We start from the raw sequence: 20,777 nt of genomic DNA, 5'->3' as shown, positions 1-20,777 counted from the left end.
GGTGGTCCTGAGCCACCACTGGCAACAAGGGTCATCTCCGTAGCAAAACCAAGCATAATATGTATGAGTCATGCAGGACCTGGGCAGGATGGAGGCAAAGGAATGGAGTGGAAGATGGTTCAGTCACAGATCATCAAAACACCTTTTATTGTCAGAGATAAGACTCCTACCTGATTTTCCCAAGAGTTCCTTGTTTTGTATACTTCTTTCACTGACTTACCTGTTGGCTTGCAGCCAAGACCACTGGACTGAAATAACTCCACCATGGTTATTTGTCTGAGTCTGAATGCCTGAATCTAATGATGGACATGCCAGGATCCGGTTTGCATGGTTGGTGTTGCCATGCACTCCAAGGCATTGCATTTTTCTTACAAACTTCTCTCACTGCATATAAAAGGTGTTTTTTGCAGTTTAAAAAGAGTTAATTGATATTAAAGGTTCTTGAAGCATGAGGTGCAAAATTTGGCTGATTGTAACATTATTACGACTAAACGACTAAACAACAACAACAACAACAACATTATTACAATTATTATTAGCTATGCCATATTTTCCCCTTCATGGATCACTGCCTTGCCGTGGCGAAGGGGCTTGAAGAACTCAGAGAAGCTATGAACTATGCCAAGCAGGGCACCCAAGATGAACAGGTCATAATGGAGAGTTTTGACCAAACGTGATCCACCTGGAGGAGGAACCGGCAAGCCACTCCAGTATTCCTGCCAAGAAAACTCCATGGACAAAGACAACAGGCATATAAAAGTTATGACGCTGGAAGATGAGCCCCTCAGGTCGGAAGGCGTCCAACATGCTACTGGGGAAGAGCAGAGGACAAGTACAAGTAGATCCAGAGCTGATGAAGCGGCTGGGCCAAAGCCGAAAGGACGCTCAGTTGCGGATATGCCTGGAAGCGAAAGGAAAGTCCAATGCTGTAAAGAAAAATATTGCATAGGAACCTGGAATGTAAGAACCATGAACCTGGGTAAGTTGGATGTGGTCAAAAGTGAGATGGCAAGAATAAATATTGACATCCTGGGCATCAGTGAACTAAATGGACGGGAATGGGCGAATTCAGTTCGGGTGACCATCATATCTACTACTGTGGGCAAGAAACCCGCAAAAGAAGTGGAGTGGCCATCATAGTCAACAAAAGAGTGGCAAAAGCTGTACTGGGATGCAATCTCAAAAATGATAGAATGGTCTCGATACGAATCCAAGGCAGACCTTTTAACATAACAGTAATCGAAGTTTATGCACCAACTACTGGTGCTGAAGAAACTGAAATTGACCAATTCTATGAAGACTTACAACACCTTATAGAAGTGACACCAAAGAAGGATGTTCTTCTCATTATAGGGGATTGGAATGCTAAAGTAGGGAATCAAGAGATAAAAGGAACAACTGGCAAGTTTGGCCTTGGAGATCAAAACGAAGCAGGGCAAAGGCTAATAGAGTTCTGTCAAGAGAACAAGCTAGTTATCACAAACAACACAAGAAAACCAACAACAGAAGAGATGACTCTACACGTGGACATCACCAGATGGGCAGCATCAAAATCAGATTGATTATATTCTCTGCAGCCAAAGATGGAGAAGCTCAATACAGTCAGCAAAAATAAGACCTGGAGCTGACTGTGGCTCAGATCATCAGCTTCTTATAGCAAAATTCAAGCTTAAACTGAAGAAAGTAGGAAAAACCACTGGGCCGGTAAGATACAATCTAAATCAAATCCCTTATGAATACACAGTGGAAGTGAGGAACAGGTTTAAGGATTTAGATTTGCTGGACAGAGTGCCTGAAGAACTATGGATGGAGGCTCGCAACATTATACAGGAGGCAGCAACGAAAACCATCCCAATGAAAAGGAAATGCAAGAAAGCAAAGTGGCTGTCCAATGAGGCCTTACAAATAGCGGAGGAGAGAAGGCAAGCAAAATGCGAGGGAGATAGAGAAAGATACAGGAAATTGAATGCAGATTTCCAAAGAATAGCAAGGAGAGACAAGAAGGCCTTCTTAAACGAGCAATGCAAAGAAATAGAGGAAAACAACAGAATGGGAAGAACCAGAGATCTGTTCAAGAAAATTGGAGATATGAAAGGAACATTTCGTTCAAAGATTACCATAATAAAGGACAAAAGTGGTAAAGACCTAACAGAAGCAGAAGACATCAAGAAGAGGTGGCAAGAATACACAGAGGAATTATACCAGAAAGATATGGATGTCTCGTACACCCCAGGTAGTGTGGTTGCTGACCTTGAGCCAGACATCCTGGAGAGTGAAGTCAAATGGGCCTTAGAAAGCACTGCAAATAACAAGGCCAGTGGAAGTGATGGTATTCCAGCTGAACTATTTAAAACTTTAAAAGATGATGCTGTTATGGTGCTACACTCAATATGCCAGCAAGTTTGGAAAACTCAGCAGTGGCCAGAGGATTGGAGAAGATCAGTCTACATCCCAATCCCAAAGAAGGGCAGTGCTAAAGAATGCTCCAGCTACCGCACAATTGCACTCATTTCACATGCTAGCAAGGTTATGCTTAAAATTCTACAAGGAAGGCTCAAGCAGTATGTGGACCGAGAACTCCCAGAAGTGCAAGCTGGATTTAGAAGAGGCATAGGAACCAGAGGCCAAATTGCAAACATGCACTGGATTATGGAGAAAGCTAGAGAGTTCCAGAAAGACATCTACTTCTGCTTCACTGACTATGCAAAAGCCTTTGACTGTGTTGACCACAGCAAACTATGGCAAGTTCTTAAAGAAATGGGAGTGCCTGATCACCTCTTCTGTCTCCTGAGAAATCTCTATGTGGGACAAGAAGCTACAGTTAGAACTGGATATGGAACAACTGATTGGTTCAAAATTGGGAAAGGAGTACGACAAGGCTATATATTGTCTCCCTGCTTATTTAACTTATATGCAGAATTCATCATGCGAAAGGCTGGGCTGGATGAATCTCTAGCCGGAATTAAGATTGCCGGAAGAAATATCAACAACCTCAGATATGCAGATGACACAACCTTGATGGCAGAAAGTGAGGAGGAATTAAAGATCCTTTTATTGAGGGTGAAAGAGGAGAGCGCAAAATATGGTCTGAAGCTCAACATCAAAAAAACGAAGATCATGTCCACTGGGCCCATCACCTCCTGGCAAATAGAAGGGGAAGAAATGGAGGCAGTGAGAGATTTTACTTTCTTGGGCTCCATGATCACTGCAGATGGTGACAGCAGCCACGAAATTAAGAGATGCCTGCTTCTTGGGAGGAAAGCAATGACAACCCTAGACAGCATCTTAAAAAGTAGAGACATCACCAACAAAGGTTCATATAGTAAAAGCTATGGTTTTCCCAGTAGTGATGTATGTAAGTGAGAGCTGGACCATCAAGAAGGCTGATCGCCGAAGAATTGATGCTTTTGAATTATGGTGCTGGAGGAGACTCTTGAGAGTCCCATGGACTGCAAGAAGAACAAACCTATCCATTCTTAAGGAAATCAGCCCTGAGTGCTCACTGGAAGGACAGATCCTGAAGCTGAGGCTCCAATACTTTGGCCACCTCATGAGAAGAGAAGACTCCCTGGAAAAGACCCTGATGTTGGGAAAGATGGAGGGCACAAGGAGAAGGGGGCGACAGAGGACGAGATGGTTGGATAGTGTCTTCGAAGCTACAAACATGAGTCTGACCAAACTGCGGGAGGCAGTGGAAGACAGAAGTGCCTGGCGTGCTCTGGTCCATGGGGTCACGAAGAGTCAGACACGACTAAACGACTTAACAACAACATGCCATATTTTGGGCCAATATCCACTGTAGTGAAGGACTTTTGTACAGTACAAAATCAGGCTGAAGATGCACTTTAGATTTATATCACTACAGCAATAGCCATATTTATCTGTAAAAGAATTTACACTTAGCAAGAGACCAGGGGTGTAATTCATAACTGACTTATTTCAGAGCAACCCAGCTAATTTTAATAGGATTACTCTGTAATAATTGTAGCCTGATTGTGCATATTTATGTATTCTCCAGGCTTACGAAAATCATACATTAAAACTAAGGACCTAATTCATTTTAGTCGGTGGCAACACATACATATTCAAAGAGTAGAACATCGCAACCTGGAATATTTCATACCAATTGTTTAATTTGACACATAATTTCTCTCAATTGGCCTGCACACTCATTCGTTGATATCATTCTGTAACCATTCTGGATTATTTAAAGAGTTTTCCAGTCTGTGACAATCCATCTTTTCACAAGGATGTCAGCATTCCATAAAAATGCCTCTTGCAACTTGCTGATATCTGAAAAACTGTATGACTATTCAATTATATACAATTTAAATAACAACAACAAAATAAATTAGTTTTAGCTTGTGTAAATCATTCTGAAGAATCCCAATGTACTTGCAAACCACACATTGAGCATATTTTATCCTCTTGTAGCATGATATATACCCACTGCTGAAGTGAAACTCATCAGTTCAAGAATACCTCTCAACCGGGCAAAATACAGTACTTTATCCAACTGAAGAGGAATTTTAGTACCACTGGAAGAATATCGCCCTATACTACCAATCCTCTGTCTCCCCCACCCCTTTTAAGTTACCCTTCAGACAGAGAGCCCCTCTCCTTTGCAGATGGTGAGAAACTTCATGACAGTGTACTTTGCCAATGGATGGATGGCGGCTAATGGATTGAAGTTGAATCCTGACAAGACAGAAGTACTGTTTTTGGGGGACAGGGGGCGGGCTGGTGTGGAGGACTCCCTGGTCCTGAATAGGGTAACTGTGCCCCTGAAGGACCAGGTGCGTAGCCTGGGAGTCATTTTGGACTCACAGCTGTCCATGGAGGCGCAGGTTAATTCTGTATCCAGGGCAGCTGTCTACCAACTCCACCTGGTACGCAGGCTGAGACCCTACCTGCCTGCAGACTGTCTTGCCAGAGTGGTGCATGCTCTAGTTATCTCCCGCTTGGACTACTGCAATGCGCTCTACGTGGGGCTACCTTTGAAGGTGACCCAGAAACTACAGCTAATCCAGAATGCAGCAGCTAGACTGGTGACTGGGGGCGGCCACCGAGACCACATAACACCGGTCTTGAAAGACCTACATTGGCTCCCAGTACGTTTCTGAGCACAATTCAAAGTGCAGGTGTTGACCTTTAAAGCCCTAAACGGCCTCGGCCCAGTATACCTGAAGAAGCGTCTCCACCCCCATCGTTCTGCCCAGACGCTGAGGTCCATTGCCGAGGGCCTTCTGGCAGTTCCCTCATTGCGAGAAGCAAAGCTACAGGGAACCAGGCAGAGGGCCTTTTCGGTAGTGGCGCCCGCCCTGTGGAACGCCCTCCCATCAGATGTCAAAACGATAAACAACTACCTGACATTCAGAAGCCATCTTAAGGCAGCCCTGTTCAGGGAAGTTTTTAATGTATGATATTTTAGTGTTTTTTGGTTTCTATGGAGGCCACCCAGAGTGGCTGGGGAAACCCAGCCAGATGGGCGGGGTACAAATAAATAATAATAATAATAATAATAATAATAATAATAATAATAATATTCTAAGCCACGCAGCACCCATGACTTCAGATCATAGGTTGCCACTGTCAACAAAGTAACAGCAAACTATAACCGTGGAGCTCATGCATGAGAAGCAACGAAGGAAGAAGCTCGGGAGCCTACAGTGGACATTCCTGGTCACCAAACCATAGGGAGCTTTAATCTTGACTCACTTTTTATTCCTCCCTCATGAAAATGATTTTTTGTTGTGTTCAACTCAGGAATACAGAAACCCTGACGGATCCAAGCTACCATGGACAGATCCTCACACTGGTTAACCCCATAATAGGGAACGGTGGTGTCCCAGATACTGCTGCTTTGGATGAAATGGGCCTCAGCAGGTTCTTGGAGTCTGAAGGCATTAAGGTAAGCAGCAGCGATATCAGAAAAGTCTCTCTCTCTCTCTGTTGTGGGGCAAGGTTCCCGATTGTTTTGCTAGTAAGTATATTGGTGGGACGCGGGTGGCGCTGTGGGTTAAACCACAGAGCCTAGGACTTGCAGATCAGAAGGTTGGCGGTTCAAATCCCCACGACGGGGTGAGCTCCCGTTGCTCGGTCCCTGCTCCTGCCAACCTAGCAGTTCGAAAGCACATCAAAGTGCAAGTAGATAAATAGGTACCTCTCCGGAGGGAAGGTAAACGGCATTTCCGTGCGCTGCTCTGGTTCGCCAGAAGTGGCTTAGTCATGCTGGCCACATGACCCGGAAGCTGTACGCCAGCTCCCTCGGCCAGTAAAGCGAGATGAGCACCTCAACCCTAGAGTTGGTCACGACTGGACCTAATGGTCCTTTACCTTTACCTATATTGGTATCCCTAATAGTCCTTCTCTAAGGTATATGAGATCATCTAGAAATGTATCCTTTGTATACTTCTGATACAAACTCAAAGTGAAAACGTTTCTGAGTGTCAAATTCTTTTGGTTCGTTGTAAGACAGACTTCAGGTTATAATTTAAAATTACATTTTACAGTCAGATTTGCTGTCATTCTTCACAGGTTTCAGGCTTGCTGGTGTTGGATTATAGCAATGAGTACAGTCACTGGCGAGCTGTCAAGACCCTCGCAGAATGGCTGAAAGAGGAAAAGGTGAGGAATATTTTTTGGATAACCAAGTGCAAATCACTTGCTGCAGTGGAACTAGTTTTTTAAACCATTTGACATTGAATGGCTTGAGCATCGTTATTCAAAATTATTGTTCAGTTGTTGCTTTTTTGAGATGCCTACCTGTTACACTAAAACAGGGGTCAGCAAACGTTTTCAGCAGAGGGCCTGTCCACGGTCCCTCAGACCTTGTGGGGGGCCGGACTATATTTTCAAGGGAAAAAATGAACGAATTCCTATGCCCCACAAATAACCCAGAGATGCATTTTAAATAAAAGTACACATTCTACTCATGTAAAAACGCACTGATTCCCAGACCATCCGCGGGCTGGATTTAGAAGGCGACTGGGCCGGATTCGGCCCCCGGGCCTTAGGTTGCCTACCCATGCACTAAAACAACTCTAGAAATCTTTGTCTTCAGCAGGATTTTGCAAAACTTGTAACAAAAGTTGCATTTTCACTCCCTTCCACTCCGGTTCATTGATTAGTACATTTGGAATGTCAGGTTATATTTTAAAATGGTTGAGCTGTCGGCCCTGTAACCTGTGATTTTTTTGAAAGAGAATTCTCTCAAGGAGCACTACAGATTTAAACTGGTTTAATCTATATGTTCCCTCCCCACCAAGGAACCTTGAGAGTTGCTTAGATGGAGCACATAGGGGGAGCTAGCTTTCACAAGAGAAATTTCTCTCTAAACATATTGCCAAATTCAGTTTCCAAGATGCTTTGGTAGAAGATATGGAAGTTAGTACTTTAAAGTCAATTTAATGTTGTAATGTGGACACACCCAATAGGAAGCATGACGGTTAAGCACAATGTTTTCCCTACGTAGAAGTTATCCCACACAAGAATAAAGTAAACATAATATTCAACATGTAATACTGGCATGGCAAAACTATCACATGGTGACTGTTGCAAAAATATCGTAAGAATTGGACTTTAGAGAGCATGATTCGTAGACTCTGCTAAAATGTTGCTTCTGTTTGAGATCACTGCTAGTTTTAACGGGAGCTTTTCTGAACATCGGGCACTACATCTTTACACTAATGCAAGGATTAGCACTAGTACAAAGGGATTTGCCCTTATCCTCCATGCCCCCTTGTATATACCACCCCCAAATTGGGATGGTTGGAAGAACAGATCTAGAGGGAGCGTGGGGGCAGAGAGGAGGAAAACAATCTGTTGCACAAGAAGAAATTCTGCTGATGGAACATTCCCCTTTAGTGTTGCATTGAATATAACTTAGGATTTCCAGGATGGTCTTCCACAAAGGGAGCTAGTTTCAATATTCTGTTGGGAATGTAACTGACTTAGCTTTCTAAATTCTAATCTGTCTGTATCTGTGTTTTTTTCAGGTCCCGGCACTTTATGGTATTGATACCAGGATGCTTTCTAAAATAATTCGAAACAAGGTAGATGAAAAACACAAATAGCTGTGCTGGTCCATTATAAAACAACAACAACAACACCACACTGGGCTACCACAATAAATCCTGTATCAGAACCAACTATAAATCACAAACTACTGTGCAAGCCTCTGAATTCCACAGAACTCTTCCTCTTGTTAGATATTAAGAAAAAGAAAGGGGAGCAAAAAAAGAAAGAAAGGGGAGGTTTGCTAGCTGATTATAAGAGCATACAAAGCTTTCTTAAGTCCTAAATGGACCTTGATTTTCCATTAATTTGCTTTACTTCTTTGTGGCCAAGCAGGCCACAATATACCCTTGAATTCCCATATTTCTCTCTCCTTCCTTCCTTCTTTCCTTTATTTCAAAGGGAAAGCTGAGTGCATGCTTAAATCTCTTCTCTTGAAATTCAGTGTTTCAACAGTCCTTTCTTATTAAAACAGCTAGCTAAAAATGTGAATAATATCTGCAGAATTGCAAGAAATAGGAAATTTCTAAGGAGCTGAAGTGACCGTTTACAATGAGTAGAATTGCTGAGGGCCTTGTCAAACCACAAAGGCTCCTGGGAGGCTGGAGGGACATTGCGGCGGCCTGAGTGCTGGAAGAAAGACCTGCTCCCTGCGGAGCCGTAGCTGGGTGATGTTGCACCCCTGGCAGAACCATCCAGATTGCGCCCCCTAGCCATGGACAAGTTAGCTCTTCTTTCTGCCTCTCCTCTTTCTTGCAATGAGGATGTTAGTGGGAGTGGGAGTGGCGGGGGGCGGGGAGCTCCACAGCAGTGGGACCGAGTTTGGTAGAAGCTCCACAGCAGCGGGACTGAGCTGCCCCATCCACCCCTTTGGTCTCTTCAGTGGTGGCGGTGTGCTGGGTCCCCTTGCTCTTTGGAGACGCCTCGCTCCCTAGCAACGTGGGTTGAGCTGTGGGGGGAGATGGAGGAGAATGCTGGGGGTGAGCAGAAGGAATATCTGCAGGGGCAGCAGGTCGTGTGAGGGGGGAAATATGCGGGGCAAAACACACACAAGAGACATGGCTCCTTCCGCCACGGCGAGAGGTCCCAAGGCTGCCAGGTGGTGGGGAGCCACACACATCCCCTCACCGCCCCCTTTGCCCTGGACGAAACCGTTCACTCTCCTCCTAAAGCCCAGTGCCACCCTTACCAGAACTGGCATTCCATTAAGAGTCATACGCCAATATGCTGATAGACATTATCAGAAATGGACAGTGTCCACATAATGGACATCCATAAAATGGCAAAATGACAAAACCTCAAACAACCAACTTGGTGTGAATCAGGCAAAAGTGTGGAAAATTCTTGGGGCAGGGAGTTCAGATGGATCAAGATTATAAGATTAGTATTGAGAGCTGAATCATGTAAAAAATTGGTTCATTTATAATTGGATATATATTTTTTAACAGCACCTTATTACTACTCCTTAGTCAGATTAGGTTGGTGCATTATAACTCAAAAAGGGCAGATTTTGCTGTTGGAATTTAGAGATGTGAAACCCTCAGTTGTCTTCATTCTCTCTTCTTTACTCAGTTTAGGCTGTCTAATTTTAAAAAGTTATAAAGTCGTTGGGTAACTGTTATGTACTGAAGTTCTCACCCTGGGCCAGCAGGGGGATACTGTAGATAGTTATGCAAATGAAGGATCGAAAGTGACATTCAGTGATTGGATAGTTTTAGAAAGTTGCTACAGTAACGTTGTACTGGAGCTCTATATAAGCAGGCTGGCTGAGCCCTTCAGTCAGTTCTGTTCTGGCCTCTGAATAAACAAGAGCTGTTTGAAGAATTGCTGTGTCGTCTGATATGTTCACCCACAACTTAACAGTAACTATTTCTCCCCCATTACCTGATGCCACTCTCCTTTCTTGTGTGCACTCATCTGTTGCTGCAGGCGCTGGAATGCATTTCAGCTTGCATTAAGGCTGGTAGGTTTGCATGGGAAGAAAGTAGATAGAGAGTGGAACCTCCAAATTTCCTAGGCAGTCTTTCTGACCTACCCTGTGCTGACCTTCCTTCTGATGTTAGATTGAAACTCTCAGGGTAGCTGACATACCGGTAACTTTGTATTCATCCTCCTTCTCAATCTCACCTCAGGAGAAGGGACGTTTTTCTTTTGTCTCTTTCTCTTTGTACCTCCAAGTTAGATAGATCTAGGATCTTTATTATCCAACATGTATTTCTTAATAGCTTTTTATTTTATACTAGAAGTCTCTGTGTGGTTACATCCAGGGTAAAATGTGTTCCTCTAAGCAGGGGTTTGGGGCAGTGTTCAGTTCAAGCTTCTACTGATGCACATAAATGACCTATGCTCATCATATGAGGCCTTGAATCATGTGCCTCCTCTGCAAGAGACCCAGGCCTTTTCTGTGGTGGCTCCCAGTTTGTTGTCATGTTATATATTTTGTGTTTTTATTTTATGTTTTATGTTGTAAACCATCCTGTGATCTTGGGATGAAGGGCAATTTATAAATTTAATAATGATAAAATATAAAATGCTATCATTTGTTTTATTTTTGTTCTCAACAGGGAACTGTTCTTGGGAAGATTGAATTTGAGGGTCAACCTGTGCAATTTTTGGACCCAAACAAGAGAAACTTGATAGCTGAAATTTCAACAAAGGTAAACATTCCACTTTTAGTGTGCTAGTCTCATTTCCTACAAATTTCATGACGAGTTTGACTAATGTGTATCTGCTAGAAACAGGCTTGGCTGGAGAAAGAGTAGGTCAGGTATGTTTAGCATGTCTTCAAAGGTCTCTTAATGTAGGGACAGGGGAGCATGCCAGGGGCAACTTCTGGATGGCATTGCTAACTGAGTTGCTTCCAAAACAAAAAAATTCCTTCCAGTAGTTGCTTCCAGTTAACTTGTTTTTGGGAGAGCTAGAATTCACTCCTGTGCTTAGGATTGAAGGAAGGGCAGTGCAATGGAGACTCTCCCTCCTCCTCATCTACCCTTTGTGGATTATTTCCATTTAGTTTTCCTAAATAAAATTCAATTAGCTGATATATTATCAGGTAACATTTCCTAATTGTTAGAACTGGTCAGCTCTGGAATGAAGTATGCCATCTATCTGGAATAACTAAGGTCCAGAGAATCTCTGGCCACAGTGGCCTTAATGAAAATTGCCTCCTCCAAGTGCCTCCTTCATGCATTAATCGGATTTGAGCATTTTGTTTTTTGTTATAATATTTTTTATTGGTTTTACATAATTTTATACATTTTAGCTTTAACCATTTCAAGCATTACAATAAAAGGTTCTTTTGAACCTTCGGACCTCCTTCTCTCCCTCCATGGGTTCCATATTTAAAATAAAGTTTTCTGCAACTTTTACCATTATCCATCTGTTATATATCCGTAGTTATTGTAGTTAATTCCATATTACAAGTGTCATTGCATTCCTGCCAATGATTTTAACTGTTTACAGTGGTCTTTTAAATGAATTAAGAATTTACTCCAGTCTTTTAAAAATACTTGATCTTCCTGGTTTCTGATCTTCCCCATCAGTTTCGCCATCTCTGCATACTTTTGTCTGCCATTCTTCTCTAGTTGGTAATTCTCCTTCCTTCCATCTCTGAGCTAGTAGCATTCTTGCTGCCATCATTGTATACATTAAAAGTATTTTATCCTCTTTTGGTATCTCTTCACCTATAAACAAATGTACAGTGGTACCTCTGGATGTGAACGGGATCTGTTCCAGAGTCCCGTTTGCATCCAGAGCAGAATGCAACCCATGTCTGCACGTGTGTGGGTCGCAACTCGCCACTTCTGCGCATGCGCAAGCGGCGAAAGCCAGAAGTAATGCGTTCTGTTACTTCTGGGTCGTCGCACAGCGTAACCTGAAAACGCTCAACCTGAAGCGACTTTAACCCAAGGTATGGCTGTATTTTTAAACATTTTCTTTAATTCATTCTATATCATTTCCCAGAAAGCTTTTACCAGTGTACATGTCCACTACATATGGTAAAAAGTACCCTCCTTCCCTTTACATTTCCAGCACAGATTTGAACTAGTTTGTACATTTTTGCAATTTTACTTGGTGTTAGATGCCAACAATAAATCATTTTCATATAATTTTATTTCAATGAACAGCACGGATTTGAGCATTTTGGTTACAGAGGCTGATTATCCCACAGAATGTGAGGTTTACCATTTTTATGGTCTGGTTTGTATTATTAGATGTCTTACATATTACAATTCTCAGCATAATTTATCAGTGAGTAAGCTCCACTTACCTTGAGCAAATATTACTAGGGTCACCTTTTAGCAGGAGCCTTGTCTCCTATTAATTGAATTGATATTCCCTTGGGTTTTTGATGTGATAAGAATAGTTGGCCTGTACAGAATAAAAGAGGACAATTTGTGGAATCTAGGGCTGGAACTTGGGGAGAAACTGATTCAATCAAAACATTGTGGAATTGACCCCTTAATTTGATAAGAAATAATTTTGTGAAGTGGACCTGCCCCCAACTTTTCTTCTCCAAATGATTCTGCTGATTCTTCAATATGTTTACTGAGTAAGTCCCATTAAGCTCAATGGAGCCTTGGATATTTAATATAATAATAATAATAATAATAATAATAATAATAATAATAATAATAATAATAATAATAATAATTTATTTATTTATACCCCGCCAACTCTGGGCGGCTTCCAAAAAATATTAAAATACCGTAATACATCAAACATTAAAAGCTTCCCTAACAGGGCTGCCTTCAGATGTCTTCTAAAAGCCTGGTAGTTGTTGTTCTCTTTGACATCTGGTGGGAGGGTGTTCCACAGGGAAGGTGCCACTACCAAGAAGGCCCTCTGCCTGGTTCCCTGTAACTTAGCTTCTCTCAGGGAGGGAACTGCCAGAAGGCCCTCGGAGCTGGACTGGAGATCATCGACCACTGTGACCAAGGCAGTTTCAGTCCCATGATGAGGCCTGAATCCCGACTGGAAGGGATCCAAATTTATTTTTCTCCCCCCCCCCCCCAAAAAAGCCATGAGATGAGTGCCTTCTCATTTTGCTTCGTAATTCTCAGTCAAAAAAAAGGGGGGGGGAGACTTAGGTTTTTTTTAAAAAAAATGAAACTTGAGAGTCTGGGCTACTTGCTGACCCTGGGCTTGGTACAGTAGTCCTGTCTGTACCTTTTCTTTGTGGACCTATTTGCCAGCCTTCTTCAATCACTTCCTTTTGGTGGGAGGAGTACTTAATATTGCACTACTTGAACAAAATGTGCTTCTGGGGGAAAAGTTCCACCTGTTTTGTAAAGTGTTTCTTTTTCTTTTGGGTAGAGATTCCGCTGCAGTCCACTATGTAGTGGTCCCAAGTGAGTAGCTTAGGAGAGGTGGACTTCTTGACTGTGTGGAAGCCATCAAATTCAAATAGCACCTAAGAATGGAGTTTTCTAGGAAAAGCAAAATGGTGGCCATTCTGATTCTGTTCCCCTCAGCCAAAAGAATTTCATTTCACCCTCAAAATGTAACTGAAGTAAAACAGCTGATTCAGACCCCACCAAGTGCCCCTATTTTCCAGGGAAAGTCCAGGATTAACAGAAGCTGTCCCAGTTTCTGAGTTGATCCCGGAATGCCCCGCTCTTCCTTAGGGTGTCCCTATTTTCATTGGAGAAATGTTGGAGGGTATGCTGATTTCAAGGTGTGTGAAAGGTCTAAGAAATGGCTCCTGTCAATTCAGTCCAGCCCTAGTGGAATGCCTGATATCTAAAGCTATTTTATAGAATAAATAAGCAGCAGGAGTAGGTGCTGTTGATTGTCTGTGCCATTAACAAGAAGGGTTTGCTATAAAGATGCTGAAAATAGCATACATAAATGAGATATAAAAAGATTAACAGAACTCCTGTGATCTCATTATCTTTATAACTTTATTTTATAGGCTTATAAAGTAACATCACAAATAAAGCTGACAATTAACTAAGCTCTTCAGTGGTGGTAATTATGGGACATGATAATCTATGTCCTAGCAAGCATCTGTTTCCATGTAAATCAAAATGTGGTAGCATTTTAAGAGTTTTCTTATCAACGGTAGGTTAGAAAGGATTTTTTTTTAAATTTATGCCTTTGAAACTACAATAGGCTACATCTTGCAGAATATATTAATTCAGTTGGAAGCTTCTCAGCTTTGTCTGCAAGAAGTTTGCTATTGACTTAGGAGAGTTACATTTGGGTTCCCACAAAAAGATAACCAAAATTGTGTACAGTGGTACCTCCGATTAAGTACTTAATTCGTTCCGGAGGTCTGTACTTAACCTGAAACTGTTCTTGACCTGAAGCACCACTTCAGCTAATGGGGCCTCCTGCTGCCGCCGCACCGCTGGAGCACGATTTCTGTTCTTATCCTGAAGCAAAGTTCTTAACCTGAAGCACTATTTCTGGGTTAGTGGAGTCTGTAACCTGAAGCGTATGTAACCTGAAGCGTATGTAACCCGAGGTACCACTGTATTTCTGAAGATATAATATATTATTTCCATACAATATTAATTAGGAGCCAGATTATTTCCTTATGTTTTGGCCCTGCCTTTCTTCCATCATGGAACCCAAAGTGGCATAAACCTAGTTCTCCGGTGGTCAGCCATCCAGGCACTGACCAGACCAAGGCCTGCTTAGCTTCAGCAAATCGATGGCTTCATGTACCTTCAGACCATATCCTGCAACCACATCTGATTATTCTGGCCTTTCTTCACGTCTGTCCAGTTCACGTACATGTACAAAACAAAGGGTAGAAGTTTGATGTTTACATTAAATAGTTTGCACTGTCGAGGATTGCTGAATCAACATACAATCCACAACATGTGGAGAGCTGGACACCATGGACTAGAGCGTTACGTGTCTATAGTTCTTGGCTGGGGAATGAATCACTAGAACTCTTTCTTCCAGTAACAGCAGCGCTGCTAGGCTGAGGCAGGGCAGCTGGGCCATGCAGTGATAGGATTCCCATATGCCTGCAGTTTGGTAGGAAGCTACGTAGAATGAGGAAGCTAGAATGTGTCTGCTCAGCAGCTTTGAGTGCTGTGTGATGCAACAGTGTTGAAGCTCAGGCTGATTTGCTCGAAGGACTTGTGTTTTAATAGCATCCGTGTACCCTTCAAATAAGACTTTCCTGAGCGAAGCTTCTGTTTTCCTCCTGAATAGTGGGAGCTCACCTGTGAAATGATTCAGTTAGGAGATTATCATCTTATCATGAAGCCTTCCAGCTGTGAAATATCTGCATGCCAAAAGAGCCTGATTAAAAGGGGGTTATTAAAAGAATAAAAATAGTTTGCTCAGCAGTAGATCAGACATAGACTTTGGAAAGTGTGCATTTTAAAATAGCAGCTGTCTCAGGTTCAGTGGGTTTGATGAGGAATAAGAATGCTGAGTTGCTCATTGCTGGAAAACATTCTTGGTTACCCAGGAGTAGGCGCAGGGGTGCAAAAGGTATTAAAAAATAGGCATCTAAGAATCCACAGGTTGGTCAAATGGTCTGTACCAATGTGGGACAATAAATGGTGAACAGCAAGCTTATGAAGCTAATTTTCCACAAAGTCTGCTGAAAAAGAAAACAACATAAATCATGATAGAAGTATATAAAATCATGAATGGTATGGCTGTGGAGAAAATGGCATAGAGAATTTTCTTGTAATACTAGGGTCACTCAATGAAATTAACGGGCAGTAGATTCAGAAGAGCCCCAAAAGTTCTGCTATACACAACACATAATTCCCTTGAAGTTCACGGTCTCAGTGTGTGATGAATAGTGTGGGATGGGTTTTAATGGGTAGGAGAGGATATATTAATTGCAGTTCTTCTCCAAGTGCCCTCATTCAGGGGTTGAACAGAGTTTCAAAATCCCATCCTTGGCAGCAAAATTAAAAGCATAGGAATTAGGCTATAAAAACTTGTTTTGGTCAAGTCCAGCTATGAAGTAAGTTGGCTCTCTCTTTCTTCCCCTGGTTAACAAAGAATCAGTCAACAACTTGGAAAGTAAGTTTAAATATATAATTTACTTACTTCTAATCTTGCATTAGAGGGATGCGGGTGGCACTGTGGTCTAATCCACTGAGCCTAGGGCTTGCCGATCAGAAGGTCAGCAGTTCGAATCCCCGTGATGGGGTGAGCTCCCGTTGCTCAGTCCCTGCTCCTGCCAACCTAGCAGTTCGAAAGCACGTCAAAGTGCAAAGTAGATAAATAGGTGCCACTCCAGCGGGAAGGTAAACGGTGTTTCCGTGCGCTGCCTGGTTCTCCAAAAGCGGCTTTGTCATGCTGGCCACATGACCCGGAAGCTGTACGCCAGCTCCCTCAGCCAATAAAGCAAGATGAGCGCTGCAGCCCCACAGTCAACTGCGACTGGACCTAACTGTCAGGGGTCCTTTACCTTTAGGCATGTGCCTAAAGCTGGAGCAGACAGAGGCATGTCTGCATCCAACGCTGGTCAAAGGGAGAAAGAGGGGAAACAGGAAGTACAATATGCGTTTGATCTTCTTGCAGTCCATGGGACTCTCAAGAGTCTTCTCCAGCACCATAATTCAAAAGCATCAATTCTTCGGCGATCAGCCTTCTTTATGGTCCAGCTCTCACTTCCATACATCACTACTGGGAAAACCATGGCTTTAACTATACGGACCTTTGTTGGCAAGGTGACGTCTTTACTTCTCAAGATGCTGTCTAGGCCTGTCATTGCCCTTCTCCCAAGAAGCAGGCGTCTTTTAATTTCGTGGCTGCTGTCACCATCTGCAGTGATCATGGAGCCCAAGAAAGTAAAATCTCTCACTGCCTCCATTTCTTCCCCTTCTATTTGCCAGGAGGTGATGGGACCAGTGGCCATGATCTTCGTTTTTTTGCCATAGCTGCTTCCATGGGGAGAGCATTCCTTAAGTAGGGAACCACCGCTGAAAAGGCCTATTCTTGTGCCTTCACTCTCCACACCTCCCTTGGGCTTTAGATGATGAGCACAATGTCCAGTTTGCTTCATGTGGGGAAAGACAGTCTTTTTGGCATTGGGATTCTGAACCACATAAGGTCAAAAACTGCACTTTGAATTGAGCCCAGAAACTATTGAGGCAAAACACAGAAATTCTGATTGGTAAACCATGGAAACCACCAATTTATCAGGCACGACTGTTGTTATGGAAAATACAAACTAAAATTAGTTTTAAACTTTGCCTACAATATAATAAATATTTGGGAATCCACAAAATCATGGACACACTTTAAATAAGTTAACATTTACCAATGATGAAAAACATTAAAAAAGATATTGAAAGAAGGTCAAAGACACTCATCTCTTGGATGAGTAGAGTATCGCCAATCAAAATGAGGATATTGCCAAAATTTTGTTCCAAATTCTGCCTGTATGAAGTTCAGCAAAGACCCCCAAGAAATTTCAAAAGAAGAAGAAGAAGAAGAAGAAAAGATGGTAAGCTTCATTCACCAAGGCAAGAGACTTAAACTTCAACTGACTGTATTGTATTAACATTCCCAGAGAGGGAGAAATGAGCCACCACATTTGCAAAGATACCATGATGCAGCCCATATAGAAAATGTCATTAGCATGATAAACAATGTAAAAAAGATCTGGATAGAATTGGAATTTGATAAACCTCTGCAACACAGAATACCAGGCATCCCAGTTTTGATTCATAACAAAACTATCTTAGAAATGATAACAAACCCATTTGCCAAATGGAAGGAAAAAGTATTGTACAGATAGATTCACTTTTATGAAATTGATATTTCACCCACAGCAGGGCAAACCATGGGAAGAATGGGGGGGGGGGGTGCAGGGTGAATTGGCTGTTAATTCTATCAGGTGATGCATTCTATCTCAGATTCAGTGTTTATATCTCAAGCAATTAGACCATTGACACAATTTGAAAAACTGATTCTGAACATGACTGAACAATGGACAATGCTTGGCTATTAAACAAAATTGAGAAAAGGACCTATGTTTAGAAATCGAAGAAGCAGATTGGAACAATCTATGGACAGCCCCCCCCCCCCCAATCCCCATCCACAACCCGCATCAGATAAAAATATTTATACATAGATATCATCTAACACCTGTAAGACTCAGCTATATTGATAAACCAATATAGCTGGAAAGGCTGCAAGGTAACTGGTACAACTTTATATCTGGTGGGCATGTGAATTAATGCAAGTATTTTGGGAAAAAGTATTTACAGAAATAAACAAAAACACGAACCAGGATGTACAATGTAGCCCATGTCTAGGTTTATTAACAATCTTTAAAAATACTCAAATTACTACACAAGGAAGTTATCACTTTAATTTGGGTAGCAGCATGATTACTTATAGCAAAGAGCTGGGAAGGACTTGATCATGCAATGGAAACAGAAGATAATTGCTTTATCTGAGAAACTAACTAAAAGAGTACAAGCCCTGAATGATGGTTTTGTTGAAATATGACACCCCTTTATAAAATATTCATTTTTAATTTTTTAAAAAATTAACTCTTTTTATAAAATATTCAAATGAACACACTGAGGATTGGCACCCACCAACTCTGGACATAGACTTATGGGAAAATTTGACACCTTCGTCTTTTTTTGGGGGGGGGTGGCGTGGGAAGGGGAAAACCCATTGTGTTGATAATGTTTATGTTCATGTTTATATTTTTCCGAAAAAAATAATAATATTTATAAAATCCAAAATGGTTCTTATGGATGCCTGTATTATATGCATACAAAAACGTATGCATTTTAGATTTATACCTCATCTTTCAATATTTGATTAAGCATGCTAAATGGGATTAAGCTTTTTCAGGGCTTAATAGAGTTCCTTGCTTTTTAACTAACTGCAGAGGAATAAGTTTGTAGAATTAACTAAACCCCACGACATAGCCAGTAGAAACATGACGCAGCAAACTTACAGTGCGTCTAGTTCTAGCCTAGTTCTGGTTAGTGCCTCTATCAGAGACCACATGAGACTCCACCAGCTGCTTACATTCCATAATGGAAGAAAGGTAGGATATGCATATAACAAATAAGTTGCCAATAGCAATGTCTTTTTTTCTAAATGTATCAACAGGAAGTCAAAGTATATGGAAAAGGTAATCCAATCAAAATTGTGGCTGTGGATTGCGGATTAAAGCACAATGCTATTCGTTTGCTTGTGAAGGTAAATCGTACATTTTAAAAATGGCTTTCTCTTCTATGGAACTGGTTTTATAAATTTGATTTGCTCATGACCAACAAACTGGACAATTGTTTAATTGCTTGAATTTTTACAGATATTCTGGCAGTTTCAAGTTCTGTACTCTGTACACATCTTTAGCATATGTGAGGCTAAAGATGGACTGTCATGTCCATTCTAGTTTCTCATTGGGTCTGATAGATTTGTTTTTCAAACTGGGGAAACCTCTGAACATGTGCGAAGTGCGCCCATTCGTTCTGTCCATGTAGGCCAAACTGAGAAAGCCAGGGGACATGGATTAGGAGTGTGCAGTGGATCTGCAGGTGCTTCAGAGGGATTCTAGGCTTGTCCAAGGCAAAGCAAGATAGGAATCCTCATAGGGATTCAGTGATTCAGATACCCCAAAAACAAAACTACAGAATAGTGTCGGCTGAAACTGAAACTAAAGCATCTAAGTATGCCATATAAAGAAAATGTCAGAGTGGGAGTGAGGGAGAGCAAATGCCAGGTTGAGAGAAGGAGGACAGTGAGCTCCATTGTGATTGATAGTTCAAATCCTTTTAAAGTTGGCCTTTTCATATTCAGACTCTACTGTATCCATGTTAGGCTGTACTGTTCAGCATCACGGAGTTACATGTCATTCTATAGTAAACTTTTTCATACTTTCCCTTTTGTTTCCTTCCCAGAGAGGTGCCGAGGTGCATCTGGTTCCTTGGAATCATGATTTCACCAGGCTGGAGTATGATGGGCTTTTGCTTTCTGGCGGTCCTGGCGATCCAACCCAAGCCCAAGAACTAATTGAGAATGTCAGGAAGGTAGAGAACATGCACTAGAATTGATATTTTGCTCAAAGCACTGTTGTCCTAAATTTCCCATGTTGCACAGTGGCAGCTCACAACCTTGGGATGTGTGTATTCCTTAAACCTCAGCTCTCCAACATTTCACCTGGTTAGGAAAAAAAAGGGGGGGGGGGCTGTTTTAACTTGACTTGCTGTGCTACTTCCAGAAACTCCTTTGCCTTTAATGTGAGAAACTGTGAGATGGAAAAGTAGATTGTCTATGGTGACATGATAGAAGTTTACAAAATTATACTTGGCTTTGAGAAAGTGGAAAGACACTAGAACTCATGGGTACCCAATGAGGCTGAATAATGACTATCAGTGGCTACTAGCCATGATGACTGTGGAGGCAGTAATGCTTCTGAATATCAGGACGGGAGAGGGGTCTTGTGCTCAGATCCTGCTTGCAGAGTTCCCACAGGAATCCGGTTGGCCACTGCAAGAACAGGATGCTGGACTCGATGGGCCATTGGCCTGATCCAGCAGGCTCTTCTTATGTTGATATAAGTCTTTCCCATCCAGGTTCTACAGAGTGATCGTCAGGAACCTTTGTTTGGAATCAGTTTGGGGAATCTAATCACTGGTCTGGCAGCTGGGGCTTCATCCTACAAAATGCCCATGGCCAACAGGTATGGTGACAAATCTACACCTGCGACAACAGCATATTCAAGATACGTATTTATCCTGCCTTCACCCCACACCAATCAGTTTGGGTTGTAAACTGCCCAAATATGGCATCCTGGCTTTGTAACA

The 20,777-nt window shown here is 42.1% G+C and overlaps 1 protein-coding gene across 1 annotated transcript in view; it reads left to right on the top strand.

Annotated features, from left to right (window-relative positions):
• Positions 1-20,777, top strand: part of CPS1 (carbamoyl-phosphate synthase 1) — a 161,802-nt gene that overhangs the window by 26,222 nt on the left and 114,803 nt on the right. Inside the window, exons 3-9 of the mRNA XM_028704780.2 lie at positions 5,767-5,911; positions 6,538-6,627; positions 7,998-8,054; positions 10,581-10,673; positions 19,081-19,170; positions 19,872-20,000; positions 20,547-20,653. Coding sequence (XP_028560613.2) covers positions 5,767-5,911; positions 6,538-6,627; positions 7,998-8,054; positions 10,581-10,673; positions 19,081-19,170; positions 19,872-20,000; positions 20,547-20,653 — 711 coding nt within the window. The remainder of the gene's footprint in view (positions 1-5,766; positions 5,912-6,537; positions 6,628-7,997; positions 8,055-10,580; positions 10,674-19,080; positions 19,171-19,871; positions 20,001-20,546; positions 20,654-20,777) is intronic.

This window comes from Podarcis muralis, chromosome 1, assembly GCF_964188315.1.
Source record: "Podarcis muralis chromosome 1, rPodMur119.hap1.1, whole genome shotgun sequence".
NCBI lineage: Eukaryota > Metazoa > Chordata > Lepidosauria > Squamata > Lacertidae > Podarcis > Podarcis muralis.
This window is presented reverse-complemented; position numbering and strand designations above follow the sequence as displayed.